The following is a 17,051-nucleotide window of genomic DNA, read 5'->3' as shown; positions in this document are numbered from 1 at the left end:
TTTTACCCTTGTAAAAAATACACATTCTCCTTAGTTTCATTAGATTTGCATACATATGAAAAGCACTTAAAAGAACAGTCCAGTAGTGCCATTAGTAATTGTTTAAGATTACAAGTCAAAGATCCTGGAAACACTGAGTTCAATTTGGAAGTGCAAGTGCACTCATATCCTACTTGAATACACACTGTGAACTTTGGGACATAAAAGCCCTATTATTTAAAGGGGCACTCATTATACCGCATTCCACTGTGTAATGACACGTTTCAGTCCAACACACATAAATTACTTCCCTTCAAATAGGTTAAAATACCAACTGCAATTTATCTTTTGTTGCACAGTAACATTTTTTCCCCCAAAGAACGTAGATGCAGGCAGCCACCACTGTATTTTCTAACTACTGCTTTCCAAAATGTCCGCATGATTAAAGAGCCAACATTCTGTTTGTAAAACACTCGGTTTTAAAGACAAACCTCTGAGACATAAACTAAGACACCCTGAAGTACTTTAGAGAATATTTTATAATGAAGAATGAGTGTAAACACCTCCCATGTTTCACATTAATTAATGGCAAGTGTTGCCAAATATTATCTCCTACCAAATTTGTTAATTCCGGGAGCCCAGAAATTCAATACTTACAATATCTGAGCATTACAACATATCACATTCTGTTTCAAGAACATACTCCAGTTCTCTGGGAGAAAATAGTCCATATATAGCACAACACATGGTACTTTGCTCCAGAGTCCACAATTCTGAAACGGAACCTGACTTCCATAAGGGTACCAAGGTTATGAAAAGGTCACCACATAAACCTCTGGAGTTCTACACTATTTGGCCACTGGAACGTTTTGTTTAGGAAAAGATAAAATGTTACTACATTCACAACAAGGTAAAGAGCCAGCTCAACAAGCTGTCTGTAAACAGGTGGAAATGGAATATTGAGCCGGTATATTAAGAATGGCAAAATAAAATAACGGAACTCCAGGAGCTTCTGGGGAACTGTGACTGACAACAAACATACAAAATACATTAAGATCCAGAATATCGATTTTGATTTTATTGTATCAACAAAACTCCAGCCAGCAAATATATAGGCTGGAACTAACCCATATTTTACGAGCTCATGTCTCTGGAAGATTTTTCTCCAGACATAGAACGTGTAATGTCTATTATCTGCTAGTAAATACTTATGAACGTAGGTAAATTTCCAAACCAAGAACAAAGAGATGGCAGTGATCAGGCAGTACTGCACACGGTGTCTTCGCAATGACTGCAGGAATTTCCTGATTTTAGCAGGGGTCAGTAAATGAGGGAAGGAAAAAAAGAGAGTAAAGGACAAAAAATAGAACAGCTGGGGAAAGTGCAAACAGGCTTCATGGCTACTTCTGTCACCAACAACTATGCCGCCATTGACAAAGACAAAAACAATGAAGGCAGTTACTAATATAATGTATGGCCATGTTAAAGTAATGAGTGTAATTAAGTTTTTCGGCGATAGGAGATATTGAATAAGAAACTGTATGATTATGGTCAGATCAGAAAATGATGTTCTTGTGGAAGAGATCCTTTCATCTCTCTTTTTCAGTAACTCTGTCTTCCAGGCTTCGTTTAGCTTCTCTGCAACAACATTTCCAGCACAAAAAAGTGTCCACACAATATTTGTCTGACGAAACATGAAAGCACAAATTCCAAGCAGAGCTGAAGCTTTATGGTTACCGTAAAGGCACATTAAATAGGCAAAGAGAGTAAAAAATACTGATCCCGTGTCCGTATAATAAAGGAATGTAAAAAAATAAAGGGTGGGAAACGTTGCGAGAGTTAATGAAGATAAGATTCTCTGGAAACCACACACAGCCTAGAGAAGAAGCAGAGAAATATGATTAGTAATGTCCAATTAAAAAAAACACATACATTTTGTGAGAATTACATTATGACAATATAGAATCTCTTACACCCTCTGATTCCGTTGTTGTATGATTACAAATGCTACATTTTTGTTAAGCTCTTGCTATGTTAATACAGAATGCTGGATAATACAATGCTAAAAGACAAATAAAAACATTAAACTTGACTGCTGATGAGATAAATACATGGCAAAGAAAATACACCAACTCCTTTTATACATCAGGGTTTCACATACTTCTGACATCAAAGTCATTGTGGGACTGTAATTGCACCCACATCTAGGATAAAAAAAATACATTAATGGAAAAAAAATATTCAGTCCTTTATGCCACAGCAATCTCATTATCACATTCTGTTTGTAAGAGAGCAAAACACACCATGCTGTTTTGTCTTCTGAAGCCAGCCCACAAAATGGCCAGCTCAAGTTTCTCATCTTTGGTGCAGCTTTTATTGTTTATTTTCATTATAATTCTCAACTTAAAAAAGAAACTTTAGAGAGGACAGGAGACTGCATTGTTTAAAATTTCTGCCAATTACCTCACTCGCTACATGATACGATGCAATTCACAACAATAAAACATGGCACATTATGTTTCTGAAGGATGTAGTTTTGGGAAACAGTCACCACCATAAAGAAAAGAGACAGAGAAAATGCTCAGAGCTCAAAGAAGCAGCAACAGAAACACCATTTCTCATGCTTGTACTACTATCTTTTGTCTTCTTACAATTACATTTCAACCTCCACACATAAAATTAAGTATTCCAAAAAAGTAAACAGTTTATGGAATTTGACCTACTTTGGTGACTTGCCATGTGCTTAAACACGTATGAGTCTCCTGGAAGCAAACATACCCTTTACAGTAAAGGAATCGGGGAACAGGAAAAATGTTCTTATAAATAAAAAGTGAAACTAAAGAAGTTTCACTAAGTTGAAAGACTGTGACTAGGCCATTAACCACTGAAAATTTACCTACTGCAATGGTGGATGCATCACCACTTTAAAAATACAACTGTATTTGACTTGTATCCAAATATAACTGTTATAGTCTGGACAGGCAGACAGCACATAGGTAAAAATGGGCTGTATCAAACTCTACCAAAAGATAAGAAGAATATTGGAGGCATCTCTACTGGGATCTGTCCTGTTTAACATCTTTCTCGGTGACATGAAGAAACAGAGTATGCTCATCAAGTTTGCAGACAACACTGACCTGCAGTGACACAGAAAATACACTCAAGGACTGGGCTGCCATTCCGAGTGACCTACACAGGCTGGAGAATCCAGCTACATATAACTTATAAAATTCAACAAAGGCAAATGTAAATGCATGTATCTGGGAAGTAAGAACCTCCTGCAAAGACACAGCATTGGCACAGAGAAGTTGAGAATCGACTTTGGAGAAGGACCTGGGGGTCTCAGCAGGCAAGGTAAATGTGAACCAGCAGTGTGCCCTAGCACAAAAGAACATCAACGGCCTCTTAAGCTGCACTGACAAGCAGCAGACCAAGGAAAGCAATTATCTTTCCCTCCTCCATATTTGTCAGGCCATGTTTAGTATACCACATCCAGTTTTGTGCTCCACAATAGGACAAAGGCATTACTGAACTGGAGCAAGGGCAGTGAAGGGCTGAGACACCTGGACACTGTCACCAAGACAGTGAAGGGCTGAGGCACCTGCTGTGAGAAAAGAGGTTGAGGGAGCTGGCCTTGTTCAGCCTGGAAAATAGATGGCTTTGGGGAAACTGAACAGCAGCCTACCTATGAGGAAGTTATAAGGTAAAGGGAGTTGGGCTCCTCAAACGGTGCTTGGTGGGAGGACAAGCGACAGGGGGTATAAACTGAAATGAAAGGTTCAGAATGGATGTTAAAAAAAAAAATTAGTCTTCTATCATGAGGCCAGTCAAGCAGTGGAACAGGTTGCCCATTGAGGTTGTGTTGTCACCGAGCAACCTGGTCTGATCTCAGGGCTTCCCTACTTTAAGCTGAAGGTTGGACTATAGACCTCCCAAGACCCCTTCCCACTTAAATTATTCATAGAAAAATAGAATATTCCAAGCTGGAAGGGTCCCATAAGGATCATCAACTCATAGCTCCACACAAGACCACATGAAAAATCAAACCATATAGCTCTGGAAATGTTTTCCAGATGCTTCTTGAACTCCAACAGCTTGGGGCCATGCTCACTGCCCCGGGCAGTCTGTTCTGTGCCCACAGCCCTCTGGTGCAGACCTCTTACCCAACCCCTTTCCCTGCCCCTCCCCTGACACAGCTCCATGCCGCTCCCTCGGGCCCTGTCGCTGTCACACAAAGCAGAGCTCAGCGCTGCCCCTCCGCTCCCTGTGAGAGCTGCAGCCACCATCAGGACTCAGCTCAGCTCCTCTGCTCTGGGCTCAGCAAACACAGGGACCTCAGCCACTTCTCATATGTCTTCCCCTCCAGACCCTTCACCAACTTCAAATCTTTCCTTTGGACACTGCCTAATAGCTTCATGCCTCTGATGTTGCAGCACCCACACTGCATCCAGTGCAGGAGGTGAGGCTGCACGGTTGGAGCAGAGTGGGACGAGCCCTCCCCTTGCCCCCTGGCAGTGCTGGGCCTGGTGCACTCCAGTTGGTCCTTTGGGCTGCCAGGGCACACTGCTGGCTCACACTGAACTTGCCATCAGCCAGAACCCCCAGACCCTTTTCCATGATGCTACAGAGAACTTGCATTATTTTCCAACTCTAAATATTGACACTGGATGTAGTATTTTTTCTAAAGAACACATTTTGATTCAAACATGCCTTACAGGGCTTCATTCAGGTAGCTTTGTGGAAAATCCTAACCAATTAAAGTAGTTATTATCCGTTGGACAACAAGTTCACATGAAAATTATTTTATTTCACAGAATCATAGGATCGTTTGAGTTGGAACAGACCCTTAAAGGTCATCTAAGTCTAACTTCTCTTCAACAAACAGGGACATACACAGCTAAATCAGGGTGGTCCAGTCTGACCTTGAACGTCTCCGGGGATGAGGCATCCACCACATCCCCAGGCAATCTGTTCCAGCTCTTCACCACCCTTGTAGTAATTTTTTTTTCCATATATCCAATCTAAATCTCCCCTCTTTCAGTCTAAAACTATTTCCCCTTGTGCAATCTCAACAGAAGCTGGTAGTTTGTCCCCTTTCTTCTTACAGCTCCCCTTCAGATACTTAAAGGCCACTCTCAGCTTTCTTCAAGCTGAACAGCCCCAGCTCTTTTCACCTGTCCTTATAGGAGAGGTACTGCACTCCTTGGATCATTTTTGTGGGCCTCCTCTGGATGCACCCCAAACAGGTCCATATCCCCCCTGCACTGAGGACTCCACATCTGGATGCAGTACCCCTGATGAGGTCTCAGCAGCATAGAGAGACAGGATCAACTCCCTTAAACTGAGGCCATGCTTCAATGCGACTGCTTAACGATACACACATAAGTACATTTTCAGAGGATCAAACTCTGACAGGGAAAAAATATTTTTTTCCTTTTTTAGAGAAAAGGCAAGAGCCTCCTTGGTCAAACTGACAGTAAGTAGTACCTGTAATTGTATGAAACTGGGTGTAGTTCACATAAGTTAACATACACAGTCAAGAAACTGTTTGTACTGGTACATAAAACAATCCTACTTTGTACCTTATTTTTCTGATGGATCTTCAGCAGAAGCAGGTATAGCAGGTAGAAGTTGCCGGCGCTGATGAGGAGGTTGATGAACCTGAGCATGGCGGTGGAACACACCACGCTGCCCGTCCAGCCAAAGAGCCAGGCTGCTGGCTTCATCACACCAACCGACAGCAGGTACAGGCCCGGGGGGGTGGTGATCATGGGGTTCCACTGTAGAATGAGAAACAGGGGTCAGAGGGCTGCTGTCATGCAAAAACTGCACCACAGATGTGCAGCAGGGTTTGGATATGCAATTCCAAACTCTACTCTGCTTTGTTAATCACAGAAATGTAGAGGCTAGAAGGGATCTCTAGAGATCAAAGAGTCCAACCCCCTGCTATAGCAGGCTCCCTGTGGCAGGTAACACATGGAGGTGTCCAGAAGGACCTTGAGTAGCTCCAGAAGAGACTCCATAACCTCTCTGGGCAGCCTGTTCCAGTGCTCCATCACTCTGATTGCAAAGAATTTCTTCCTTGCGTCAGTATGGAATTTTCTCTGTTCCAGTTTGTGCCTGTTACCCCTTCTCTACTGTTGCTTGCCACTCTTTGGTGGCAAGCACCCCATCAACTTGACTCCTGTCCTTTAGGTACTTACAAACACTGATGAGATCCCCATCAGCCCTCTCTTGTCCCAGCTAAACAGTCCCAGGTCCGTCAGCCTTTCCTCATAAGGAAGATGCTCCAGGCCCCCAGTCATCTCCGCGACCCTCCTATGAACTCCCTCCAGCAGTTCCCTGTCCTTCTTTAACTGGGGAGCTCAGAACTGGACACAGCACTCCAGATGTGGCCTCACCAGGGCAGAGCAGAGGGGCAGGATCACCCCCCTCGTTCATCTGGATGTTTAACGATAATCAGGCATTAGCAGCCAGGCTCTGCGCGGCGGGGACCACCTCAGCTCCCCGCTCCCTCCTGCAGCAATAACCCATCCGGAGCGGATCGAGCCAACCGCGACCGAGGTGCCCCGAGGGCCGGGCCCACCTGCAGCAAGCGGCCCTGGCAGTAGGCCTGCGCCTGCGGGACGTGGAACACCTCGTCCATGTAGGGATCCCGCAGGCGGCGGTTGACGGCGGCGAAGAGCAGCGACGAGAGCAGGAAGGAGCCGCTCATGGCGGCCAAGAAGCCGTACACCTCCAACCCGTCCATGCCGCCGCCGGGAAGCGGCCGCGCGTCCGGGAGCGAGGGGAGGAGCGAAGGCCGGAGGGAAGGAGGGAGGAGCCGGCTGCGGGGCGGAGCTGCTCGGCCCAGCGGACGCCGGACGCCGTCTCGAGTAGATAGAGCTGAGCGCTTTGATGCGGGATGCACGTCACGTACCCGCTGGAGCTGTTCCCCGAGCGCAGCGTTACGCTGCTGCTCTTCGCCCGCGTGCGGAACGCAGCCGCCCTGCGGAGGAAGGCCATGGAGGGCTCCATCGAAGGAGCGCTCATCAATCCCGCCATGGTGAGCTCGGCCGACCTGCAGGCCGCGGGGCGGGGAGGGTCATACTGCTCGCCTTTATGATTGCAGGCTTAGGCTATCAAAATTAGTTGGTCCGTCTGGAGTCCAAAATACTATGCTGAATCTCTGTTTAAATTTGGTTATATTTTGCAGATTGTAGATCCTTTTCAAATTCTTGTGGCAGTCAACAAAGCAGTTCATCTACACAAGATAGGTAAAATGAAGACCAGATCTCTCAATGCAGAAATTATCTTCAACCTTTCACCAAACAACAATGTAAGATACATTCTTCAGATGTCATTTTTGCCAGAGAAACTTGTTAATACACTTGTGCAGCCGGGCAGTGATAGATATCCACTTAACCTAACAAACTTATGGAAGCTACTATTATTTTTAATAGCACTAATATGCTGATATCCATTCTTGGTTTTCAGAGTTCCATTAATTTAACACATGTTAATTTATTCTCTTAGTTTATTTGATCCAATAACTGAAAAGACATAGCAAGATAATGATTATTTTGATGTAATAAGTTTAATGTTTTGATGTTTTTAATCGTTTCCCAGATTTCAGATGCATTTAAAAAGTTTGGCATTTCAGACAGTGACACAGCACTACTCATTGTTCTGGTTGAAGACAGAGACAATACAGTAAATCTGGAAGATATAGCATCTCAAGTAGAAGGCCAACAGGTTTCTCTAGATGAGCTACCCCAGCTAACAGACATTGCCAAAATTAAAAAGGTATGCAACCTGAAGAGATAACCAGGGTTAATAAAAGGAACGATGTATGTAATTGTCTTATAGCATATCTCACTTTTCACATAGAGTTTTTATTTCTTCTGCATGACTGTGAACTTTGTTTACAGGAAACTTTTTTTTCTTTACTGTGGAAAACAAATTTCAGTTATCACACACTGACATCAGAAATTTTAAGTCAGCAGATTCTTTAAGGTAGTCAGGAGGAAGCTGGACCATGAAAATGAATTCCTGGTTGGTGCCAACCATACAATCACTTTTGCTTCCTGTTTTCTTAGACAAATCTGCATTTAATTGAAAACAAATTTTTAATCCTAAGGTATTTCATAATCTTCAACACCCAAATAGTCTCGGCATGAGTGGCTAAATAAGAATGTGTTGCTAGGAGTTCTGTTAGGGCTTGTGCTCTCATAACAGATTGCCGTGTGATAGAAAGGTATCTTGAAGAATTTGAAGAATATTCTTGAAAAGCATCCATCCCATGCATAAAATTCAAGTAGTTGAAATCTTCTTGATCACCTCAATCAAAGTAATGATGGGAAACAGCACCAAAATTGGACCACTTGTAGTTCATAGGTTCATAAGGTTGGAAAGGACCTACAAGATCATCTAGTCCAACCATCCTCCTATCACTATCCCTACCCAACTACTAAATTAAATCCCTAGTGTAGTGTATCTACGAGTACCATTCTCATTCAGTTTCTTAGCTTTCTTTTGTTTCTTTCAGTTTCAGAATTTGCTTAGTTTCTCACTTCCAACTCTATCTGACCTATCATAGAATCATAGGGGTTGGAAGGGACCTCAAGAGATCATCAAGTCCAGCCCCCTGCCAAAGCAGGTTCCCTACACCAGTTCACCTACACCTGAAAGATGAGTCTAATGTAAAAAAGCAGAAAACCTTTTCTCGTGTGTGCGTATATGTTTTTGGTTTTTTTTAATGTATGCAGTCCATTTTTTTCCTTACACAGTTTTTGTTTTTATTGTTCTTTTTTTTTTTTCCTGCAGATGTACAAGATTACTCCTCAGGAAGAAAAAATTGGCACCTTATTAGATGGTATTATTTGCAGGATCTCAACAAAAGATGTTTAATGAAAATGTGGAAATAAATATTTTTTTGAAGTAAAAAGAGGTCTTTTTAAGATACAAAGACAATTCACTGCAATATCCTGCGTCTCAAAGAACATGGTGTGATAACAAGTTATTTGGTGACATCTTTAACCAGAAATGGGGAGCTTTGAGGTAGGGATGATCCAAGCTGTATTTGAAGCACAGAGAGCAGTTCGGCTGTGCATAGCAGAATTTGCAGCAGCTATTTCAGTCCATTTTCTGCACAAGAAGAAACAAGTTTTGCCAGTTCATTAAGCTCATAAACAGAAGGCTTAGAAATCTGTGTTTACTTTTCCAGCAAATGTTTTATTATCACCAGGTAACAAAATTACAGTTTCAAAAATTGTAAATAATTCTTTTATTAACCCTACCTTAATTTGATTTGAGACTTCAGCAGACAATATGAGTTTAATAATTTTGCTACTATATCTTTCTGTAAAGTATTGCAGACGGGCTAGGAAAAAAAGGAGGGTTTCTATAAACCAGCTGCAGTGCCTCCCTGTAGAAAAAGGAATGGGGTGGTACACCATGGCACCCACTGATGGGTGCAGTGTGGAACAGCAGCTTCTGACATGTGCAGAACAACGAATAAGATCAGGATGAGTGATGTTACGCCTGGCAATCCAGTGTCATCAGATGCAGTATAGTGCTTTGGTACCAATGTGTTGCCATGCTACTTCAGAGTTGGAGTTAAATGATAATGAGAGGTCATTTTATTGCATAACATTGAATGATGCATGGTGATGCAGATTTCCCAGATGCAGAATTCACAGAGAAATCTGCAGAATTAATTTGCTCACTTTAAATTTTGGATGTAATTCATATAGTGTTCTGAAAGAATCATTGTACTATTTGATTTGCTGAACAGGGAATGACAAGGTTTATCATAAGAAAGGACTCGAGAGGTGGCTGCACTGATTTCTTGGTATAAAGATGTTTATACAGCATGTGTCAACCTCTTGAAAATGTGAGGCAGTAGTGAGAGATAGAGCTTGGAAGAGCTTGAGTCTCTTGAAATAAAATGTGTAGCATCTGCATGGGAGGATGACTATGTAAATTAAAAGATGTGTTTTCATTTTCTGACAGTCCAGTCAGTACATGGAGTATATCATCACATTTGCTGTCTCAACTGCTGACATTGTTTGTGGTAGTTTAAAGTAACAGCAGACAGGTATGCTTAAACCACAGCCTTTTTTGAACATGTGTAAATCATCAGTCTGCTCTGTTGAATATAAAAGAAATATTAATGAAGGGATCACTGGGTAACAATTGATACACACATTCCAAGCTGAGTTTCTCAGCTTCTAATTCTTGTGAGTCTATTTAATGGATGTAGAACTAGTAACTAGTTTGTTACTGTTGTCATCTGTTCCAAGTTAAATTAGGAAAGTGATTTACTATGAGAGCTGAGGTGTGAGTTTTCCTGGGTCAACTTGCTGGGAATAAATAGGTGTAGGCTCCACAGCATTGTTTAATCAGGGAGATGATTTGTGTCTGACAGTGAGAGTATGTGCCATAGCCCTACAAGACCACAGGTTTCCCCTAGCCCTAATTACTTTGTTCAAATTAAGCAAATTATTTACAAAAACCAGTAACATAGAATTTGCTGACCTTTCAAAGTTGCCTTTGTCTTTCTGAACACATTAAATGTTAGTAAGTTGAAGACCTATAATTGAACTGTTACTCTCCATTTTTTCCAACAAGGCAAAAGTCTAAGGAAAATAAAAGATACTTTACACTAAGGAATTAGTTGATACATCCAAACCAGCCTAGACATATGTTACAGCCTAAGATCTCTCCTGATGGTACATCTAAGCCAGTCTGTGAACTGCCTCTTGTTAAAGACTGATTCCCCTCTGATATTCATTCCCACAATTTTCCTTTTGTTTGTTCATGTGTGTATTGGACTAGCTAAGTCAATTCCGTTTGCAAAATAGTAATCCAAAAAAGAAGTGGGAAGCTTTTTGCCATGTTAACATGGTAAATGAGGAGAGGTACTTCTAGAGTTATGGAGAACACCCACACTGCCCCAGTGTTTCCCTGATTGCATCCAACTCTGCTCTTTTTTGTAGGAAAAAGTGAGCAAGTAGTTACCATCTTCTCTCAGGATAGTGCCGTTTGTTCCACTAGTAATCTTTAAAATGATTTTTTGTTTGTTTCAAGGAAACACTGAGAGGTTGAGGGTGGAAGGGACTTCTGGAAGTCATTTGGGCCAAGCCTCTGCTCAAGCAAGGACACCTAGAGCAGGGTGACCAGCACAAAATCCAGATGTCTTTTGATTATCTCTAGGGAGGGAAACTTTTACAACTTCTATGTGCAATTTCATTTTGTTTATTAGGAATATAATTCTGTACAATTCTTCGCCCATAAAGCAGTCTTACATGTATACCCATCCTGACTGAAAAGTACAGTACCAGATTGCTCTCAGAGTCTTCAGAATAACTGAGTACTTTTCTACAAAGCTAAGTGATGAGATCTGGGAGGTGATTATGGAGGAGTGTCAAATAAATGTCTTGCGATCAGCATTAGTGCAGCAAGTTTTTCTTCCCCCAATCTCCTGTTGCTAAGGATTGCAGTGCAGCCAGAACATGGGAATAATCATGAACCAAAATTTTCAGTGAGTCTCTAGAGGGTACGTTCCCTATATTCCTGCTTTCTCTCATTCGTCCTGACCCCCACATTAATCATGTTGTGCTGTGTTCCACCTTTGCTTTTTTTCTGACAGTTGCTCAAATTCAGAGAATGAATCATAGTCATAGAGTGGCATGGGTTGAAAAGAACCTCAAAGACCATCTAGTTTCAACCCTCTGCCCTGGGCAGAGTCACCAACCACTAGAGCAGGCTGCCCAGAGCCACATCCAGCCTTGCCTTGAATGCCTCCAGGCTTACAGGAATCCATGCATATTCTTTGAGGAAGTTGAGGGTTTTTTCGATCAAAATTAAAGGTGGAAGGTTTTCAAAACACTGAATGTCTTGCTGCTGAATACTCAGTTATGCTTCATATCCTGTATCCACTTAGAGAGGAAACTCAAGCATTTTCAATACTCTATTTGGATCTCCAGTGCTTCAGAGCAGAATTATACATGCAGTATTGACAAAGTCAATAACTGAATCCTAAACAATGATGTGCAGCCACTCTAGCTTTTTTTGTGTGTGTTTGTTTGTTTATTGCCTGTGCTGCTTTTTCAACGTTATGCATGTGTATGATGGGATGTTGTGAAAGTCCATAGCTAAAACCTAGTATTACACAGAACTGTCTTTCTTGCTTGAATGCTTTGCAATATATTAATTTCTTAGGGGAAAATAAACAAGTTAATCAAACCCCAAAATAGAGGAGACAGGGAAACCAAGAGGAGAATGTACAAAGCTGCATTCTGCAGAGAGATTGTAGCACTCAAAGAAGTTTGCAGGTCATTGATTACTGAGTTAAAATGGCCCCCAAGCTTTCAGCCCAGGCAGATCTCACGTATGACTCGCCTGAACTGCTGGCCTCTCTGCTGTATGAGAGGTGTATATCTGAAGCAGTCTTCCTCCTTGGGTGTCTGCTAGAAGCTTTCTCCTATAGGATGGTGCATTGTGCAAGACCTGATGTGTGCCCACCACATGGCTGGGGAGATGTATCTTCTCTCATATGGCACATCAGCCGTGACGGGAAAGGGACATAAATTCTTCAGGCAAAGAAGGAAGCAGAGCATAGGCTGCCTTCACACCCATACAACTTCTGATTGTTTTGTGGCCACATCTGAAGGCAACTGTTATGAAAATAGCAGAACAAGGAATCAAGGCTAATTTTTTGTCCAGTTTGTACTTGTGAAATATGAGCTATATGTTTCTAAAAGCCAAGTATGTAGCTTAGGACTCTATATACAGCACATGTGACTGGGCGCCATATGGTCTATGACTACGTATTTAATATACTAAGCATCTAGTTTCTTAGTATAATTTCAGTGTGAGCTGTTCTTAAGGAAGCATGAGCAAAGATTTGCTCTCATTCTAAACCAAGAAGAGGTGGTTTACCCAAAGAGGGAGATTTACCTAAATCCTGCAACTCAGTGAGAGCCGTGGAGATACAGGAATACTGATTCCACAGTGGCCTGTTTAGAGCTGACATAGATATGTCTGTGGTGCTGCACTGTGCAAAGATCAAAAACTGGGCCAGGTGGCCCTGCAACAAAAGATACTTACAAATACAATTTATTTGGTGGGTTTATTCCTGAGTTTACAAAGGTATTACAAGAAGTTAAACAAATGCAGAAGCAAGACCCATTATCAACATAAACTTTTCAGCCACTGAGATGATATTTGATGTCTTCAGAGGTCCTTAGCCTGCAGGATAGCTGTTTTTATTGATTTTTTTTTCCTATGTTGTGACGTGGCAGATTAGTTGCCTGTTTATATACATACAGTGTGTTTTACCAGGGATTGGGACAGGAAGTATTAGCAGAGGTAGAGAATGGACAATGTTAAGACAAAAAATGGAAAGCTGCTTAGATACACAAAAGATTGACTGATAAAAACATTGGTTGAACCTTTCTTCCTGCAAGCATATTGTTTTTAAAATTCTACATGCAAATGGTAATACAAATATATTTATAGTGCAGACAGTTTTATGTTACCTTATTCACAGTCACATTCTGTACTTCGCCTATTTAATCTCTTCACAGGTTCAGTTCCCCAAGTAACCACGGTTGAAGCAATTTTGACTAAGCTATAATATACAGGTACCATTTTTTGTACCTCCTGGGTACAAATAATCAGTACAAATATATATTTTTAAATATTTAACAGAGGAAGCACACTGCTGCTATACGTATGAATCCTTTCTTGCCCAGGCTCCCCAAATTGCCATTAGAAGGACCATGACAATTACAGTGTACAGCGTAAGGACTGTAGCAAGCTCATCTCCACGCTGTTGCTTGAATGCAGAGGTACTGTGCCAGTTCTCATGTGTGTTGGCATTGGTTTTCTGTCTGTGAGCTCGGAGGGAATGTATCCTGCCATAACAAAAAACAAGACTAAGATAAAAATGATTCTGTTTATTAACAGTTCTATAGTGTTTATAATGAAGCCCAGAGTATGTATTAAATCATAGACTAGATTTGGGAAAGAGCTCTTCAAACTCCATGAGACAAATAAAGTAATTCCCATAATTGGAAACGTCGAGCATTTGCCAGCCATTTGGTATATCTCTCACACTGACAGGCAGAGAGACTGCATACAGGCTTCTGAGAGGAAGGACCCTGCTCTTACTGCTGATACAGATCAATTCTATGAGTAAAAGCATATCCTGACATTTTGCAATATTATGAGGGCAGTGGGGTTAAATATATTAAAAATAAACAATACTAGATTCTGAATCTTTAATCTGTGGGAATAAGAGCAGCACATGCTATGACACTTTCCCATTCTACTCTGACAAATGTGTTTCTATTTTGGTGGTCTGTGTCGAGGTATTCTTTAGCTGAAGATGCCAGTCAGGAGTAAGCAGTATCTCCAGATTTCTCTGAATGCACTTTGCCACCTTTCCCAAATGATTTGGAAGAGTTGCTGTATAGTAAGCAATCTCCAATTACTGTTATCTCAACTGAAAAATTGCCTGCTAAGCCCCAGTGAGCCTGCTTCCTTTTTTAAAGAGAGAAAAATGGTGAATGCCCACAAGCCCATCTGAACTGAAATGCTGACGGCATTGTGAATTTCATATATCTCAGAAAGGGGTCTGAAAACCATCAAATGCATTAAAGCTCTGGTTCATACATGTTTCTGCTGTTACTATCACAGAGGAGTAGGAGTTATAAAGAAAAAATGTTACAGAGTATATGGCTTAAATGTAAAGAGGTTTTTAGCACAAATTATATTTAGATACTTTCGCACACTTGCAAGAAAGCTGTGAGAACTGACTTTAAAAACCAAAGTCTAGGAAAGCAATCTGCGAAGGTAATTCATCAATAAAGACAAGTTCAGCAGCTGAGATTTTACAGAAAGTATTACTGGAATAAGAAATACACATTTATCCTCTGTCCTGGGAAAAGGGCTGCCTTCTGTCTTATGTAAGCACACATCAAGTAGCATAGCTCATGATTATCTGTCAGCATCACGTAAAGACTGAAAGCAGAATATTGTTCCTGTCAGTATTTTGCCTTCCTATTCCTATTTGCCTGCAAGGAATGCAGTATGTGAAGCTTACCTCCTGGAAACATTCATGTTATCTTGGTGATTGAGTTCGCAGTGAATCAGATTTCTTCTTGCAGAGACGAAGAAGTTGTCCTTTTTTATCCCTGCGTTCTTTTGCAAAAGAGGAAAATTTTCACTCTGTATCAACACAAAAATTCTTCCTTCCAAGCTCACCAATTTGACCAGCACCAGTCTGGGGGTGCTTAATATGTGTCCATCAACATTCTTGAATTACTGGTCTTCTAGAGATAATTTTGTCACAGTTCTTTGCAAAATTACCTGAGGCAGCTCACAAGGCAAGTGATGAGTAATCCCAAAGTCTGACTTCTTATAGCTGCTGGGATCCCTTCTTATAAACAGTGCCTAGCTGCTAAAATGCTGCCAAACTCACAGCAACAGAAGTGAGGCACAGATGGAGGGTGCTGGTGGTGAAACATGCAGGATGAGCTGTAACTTACAGCATTCTATTAGATCACAGGCTATTTTTTGCATAAAACTTAGTTCCTTTCCACACTTGTAATTGGATTTAACTTGCCTGGAATGAAATTTCAAGCCACCATCACTTAGATGTGCACTAATGTTCAAGTATTCTTTATAAAAAATACGTGTCTTTTTTAAAACTCTGATTATTTTTATAACATAGTAATATTCAGTGGGCAGTCAATAAACAATATATCAGCACAAAATAAAACATTTGGATAATTATGGTTAATAACTAAGCTGTATACATTCTATTCCTCCCTAATCACTTGGAGCTTTAATTAATAAGATACTGTGCTAATGTAGAAGTTTTCCACAAAGCTGTACATTACATGATTAGTTGGGTTTATGATGGTTTGCTATGATACATCCAAAAGTGCAGAAAGCATTTGTAGGACACATGAATATACAGTATTAAAATCTGTAAGTCAGATAGAAGTCCTTTTCCAAAATAAAATGTGAATGTCTTCATGCAACATCTTTAAGCTGCTAGACAAATAAAATAAACGTATTACTTATTTAAATGTTACTTTAAGCTTATTGACATGTGTAATTGCTGTTAACATAAGACAAATCTGAACTCGTACTTCTGGGACTTTTTCTTTCATATGGTATTTATATTTTTATATAATTTATACTCGGTTCTTTTAGTTTTATTAGAACTATTAACAATGCCCAAATATGTCTTGGGATCTCATTTACATTCTAGATTTGTTACGGGAAACTTAAAATGTAAAGTAAATGTTTACAGGATTAAATACTTTGAAACTTTATACTGAGCTTGTTTACAAACACTCTCATTTATCTTAAATCTTTTCCATAAATAGTGCTTGTAACAAGAGCTATTTTGATCTCATCAAGTCTGTAATCGTTTAATATAAACTGAATTGAGTCTCCATTTCCTTTAAATGAATGCATTTCCACTGTACAGACAGTACGTCAATGCACATTTCCATTGATGTGTGTCTGCCCTTTAAGTCTAATAGCTATGTGAGAAGTAAAAGTTACTGTAGCCAGTGGGGTTACTGAGGGTATCATATCCTTTGTTATTAATAATGCACTAAATATAGAATAATAGAAATAGTATAATGACTTCAAGGAAGAAATTAAAAAATCAGTAAAAATAATAAAAATCCACTGACTTTTTCAGCTATTCAGATGCGACTCTGAGGACATAGTTACAACATTTGGATTGTCCCAAAGGAGCTGGATACCTGTATTCTTAAATAATAGTTACAGGGCAGTAGATGCCACAATAAAAGCTGCACACTGAATTTGCCCTGTATGTTTTCAGTTTTTATCTGTTTATTTTTTTCCTACTTCAGTCTTAAGATCTATGTGACTTGCTGCCTATTTGACTCTTTCCTCAATAGCTTAATCTGTTTAATTCCTGTTTCTTTTTGAGTTTTGGACATATAGTTGAGTATTGAGTTCTCCCAACTTTTTTTTTCTTTCATCTTTATCATCATTTTTCTTGGTGGAAAGCTATCCTTCGAAGTTCATATGGTGCAGTT

At 40.5% G+C, this 17,051-nt stretch overlaps 2 protein-coding genes and 1 long non-coding RNA gene across 3 annotated transcripts; 1 reads left to right on the top strand and 2 right to left on the bottom strand.

Annotated features, from left to right (window-relative positions):
* Window positions 1-687: 687 nt before the first annotated feature.
* ALG10 (ALG10 alpha-1,2-glucosyltransferase) lies at window positions 688-6,732 on the bottom strand. The gene is made up of 3 exons (XM_065743563.1): window positions 6,566-6,732; window positions 5,562-5,759; window positions 688-1,855 (listed from the first exon to the last, which is right to left on the bottom strand). The coding sequence occupies exons 1-3, from the start codon at window positions 6,728-6,730 to the stop codon at window positions 800-802; spliced, it is 1,419 nt and encodes a 472-aa protein (XP_065599635.1). The 5' UTR covers window positions 6,731-6,732; the 3' UTR covers window positions 688-799.
* A 109-nt stretch (window positions 6,733-6,841) lies between these two features.
* Window positions 6,842-8,921, top strand: TPRKB (TP53RK binding protein). The gene is made up of 4 exons (XM_065741563.1): window positions 6,842-7,024; window positions 7,175-7,297; window positions 7,588-7,764; window positions 8,785-8,921. The coding sequence occupies exons 1-4, from the start codon at window positions 6,884-6,886 to the stop codon at window positions 8,866-8,868; spliced, it is 525 nt and encodes a 174-aa protein (XP_065597635.1). The 5' UTR covers window positions 6,842-6,883; the 3' UTR covers window positions 8,869-8,921.
* Window positions 8,922-13,079: 4,158 nt separating this feature from the next.
* Window positions 13,080-15,522, bottom strand: LOC136051889 (uncharacterized). The gene is made up of 2 exons (XR_010622506.1): window positions 15,071-15,522; window positions 13,080-13,880 (listed from the first exon to the last, which is right to left on the bottom strand). It is a non-coding gene; the product is annotated as an uncharacterized LOC136051889 (long non-coding RNA).
* Window positions 15,523-17,051: the final 1,529 nt, after the last annotated feature.

This window comes from Cyrtonyx montezumae, unplaced genomic scaffold (assembly GCF_038088225.1).
Source record: "Cyrtonyx montezumae isolate F1298 unplaced genomic scaffold, pur_monq_1.0 scaffold_3, whole genome shotgun sequence".
Classification (NCBI taxonomy): Eukaryota; Metazoa; Chordata; class Aves; order Galliformes; family Odontophoridae; genus Cyrtonyx; species Cyrtonyx montezumae.
The sequence above is the reverse complement of the archived record's forward strand: the minus strand, read 5'-3'. Positions and strand labels throughout refer to the sequence as shown.

What these genes read in the sequence shown, in the direction of transcription:
- ALG10 (XM_065743563.1), bottom strand. Translation starts at nt 6,730, where the DNA reads ATGGACGGGTTGGAGGTGTACGGCTTCTTGGCCGCCATGAGCGGCTCC. An exon ending in GCCAGGGCCGCTTGCTGCAG is followed by an intron (nt 5,760 to 6,565) that starts GTGGGCCCGGCC and finishes CTCATTCTACAG; the next exon opens with TGGAACCCCATGATCACCAC. An exon ending in AGATCCATCAGAAAAATAAG is followed by an intron (nt 1,856 to 5,561) that starts GTACAAAGTAGG and finishes CTTCTTCTCTAG; the next exon opens with GCTGTGTGTGGTTTCCAGAG.
- TPRKB (XM_065741563.1), top strand. Translation starts at nt 6,884, where the DNA reads ATGCACGTCACGTACCCGCTGGAGCTGTTCCCCGAGCGCAGCGTTACG. An exon ending in CGCTCATCAATCCCGCCATG is followed by an intron (nt 7,025 to 7,174) that starts GTGAGCTCGGCC and finishes TATATTTTGCAG; the next exon opens with ATTGTAGATCCTTTTCAAAT. An exon ending in ACATTGCCAAAATTAAAAAG is followed by an intron (nt 7,765 to 8,784) that starts GTATGCAACCTG and finishes TTTTTCCTGCAG; the next exon opens with ATGTACAAGATTACTCCTCA.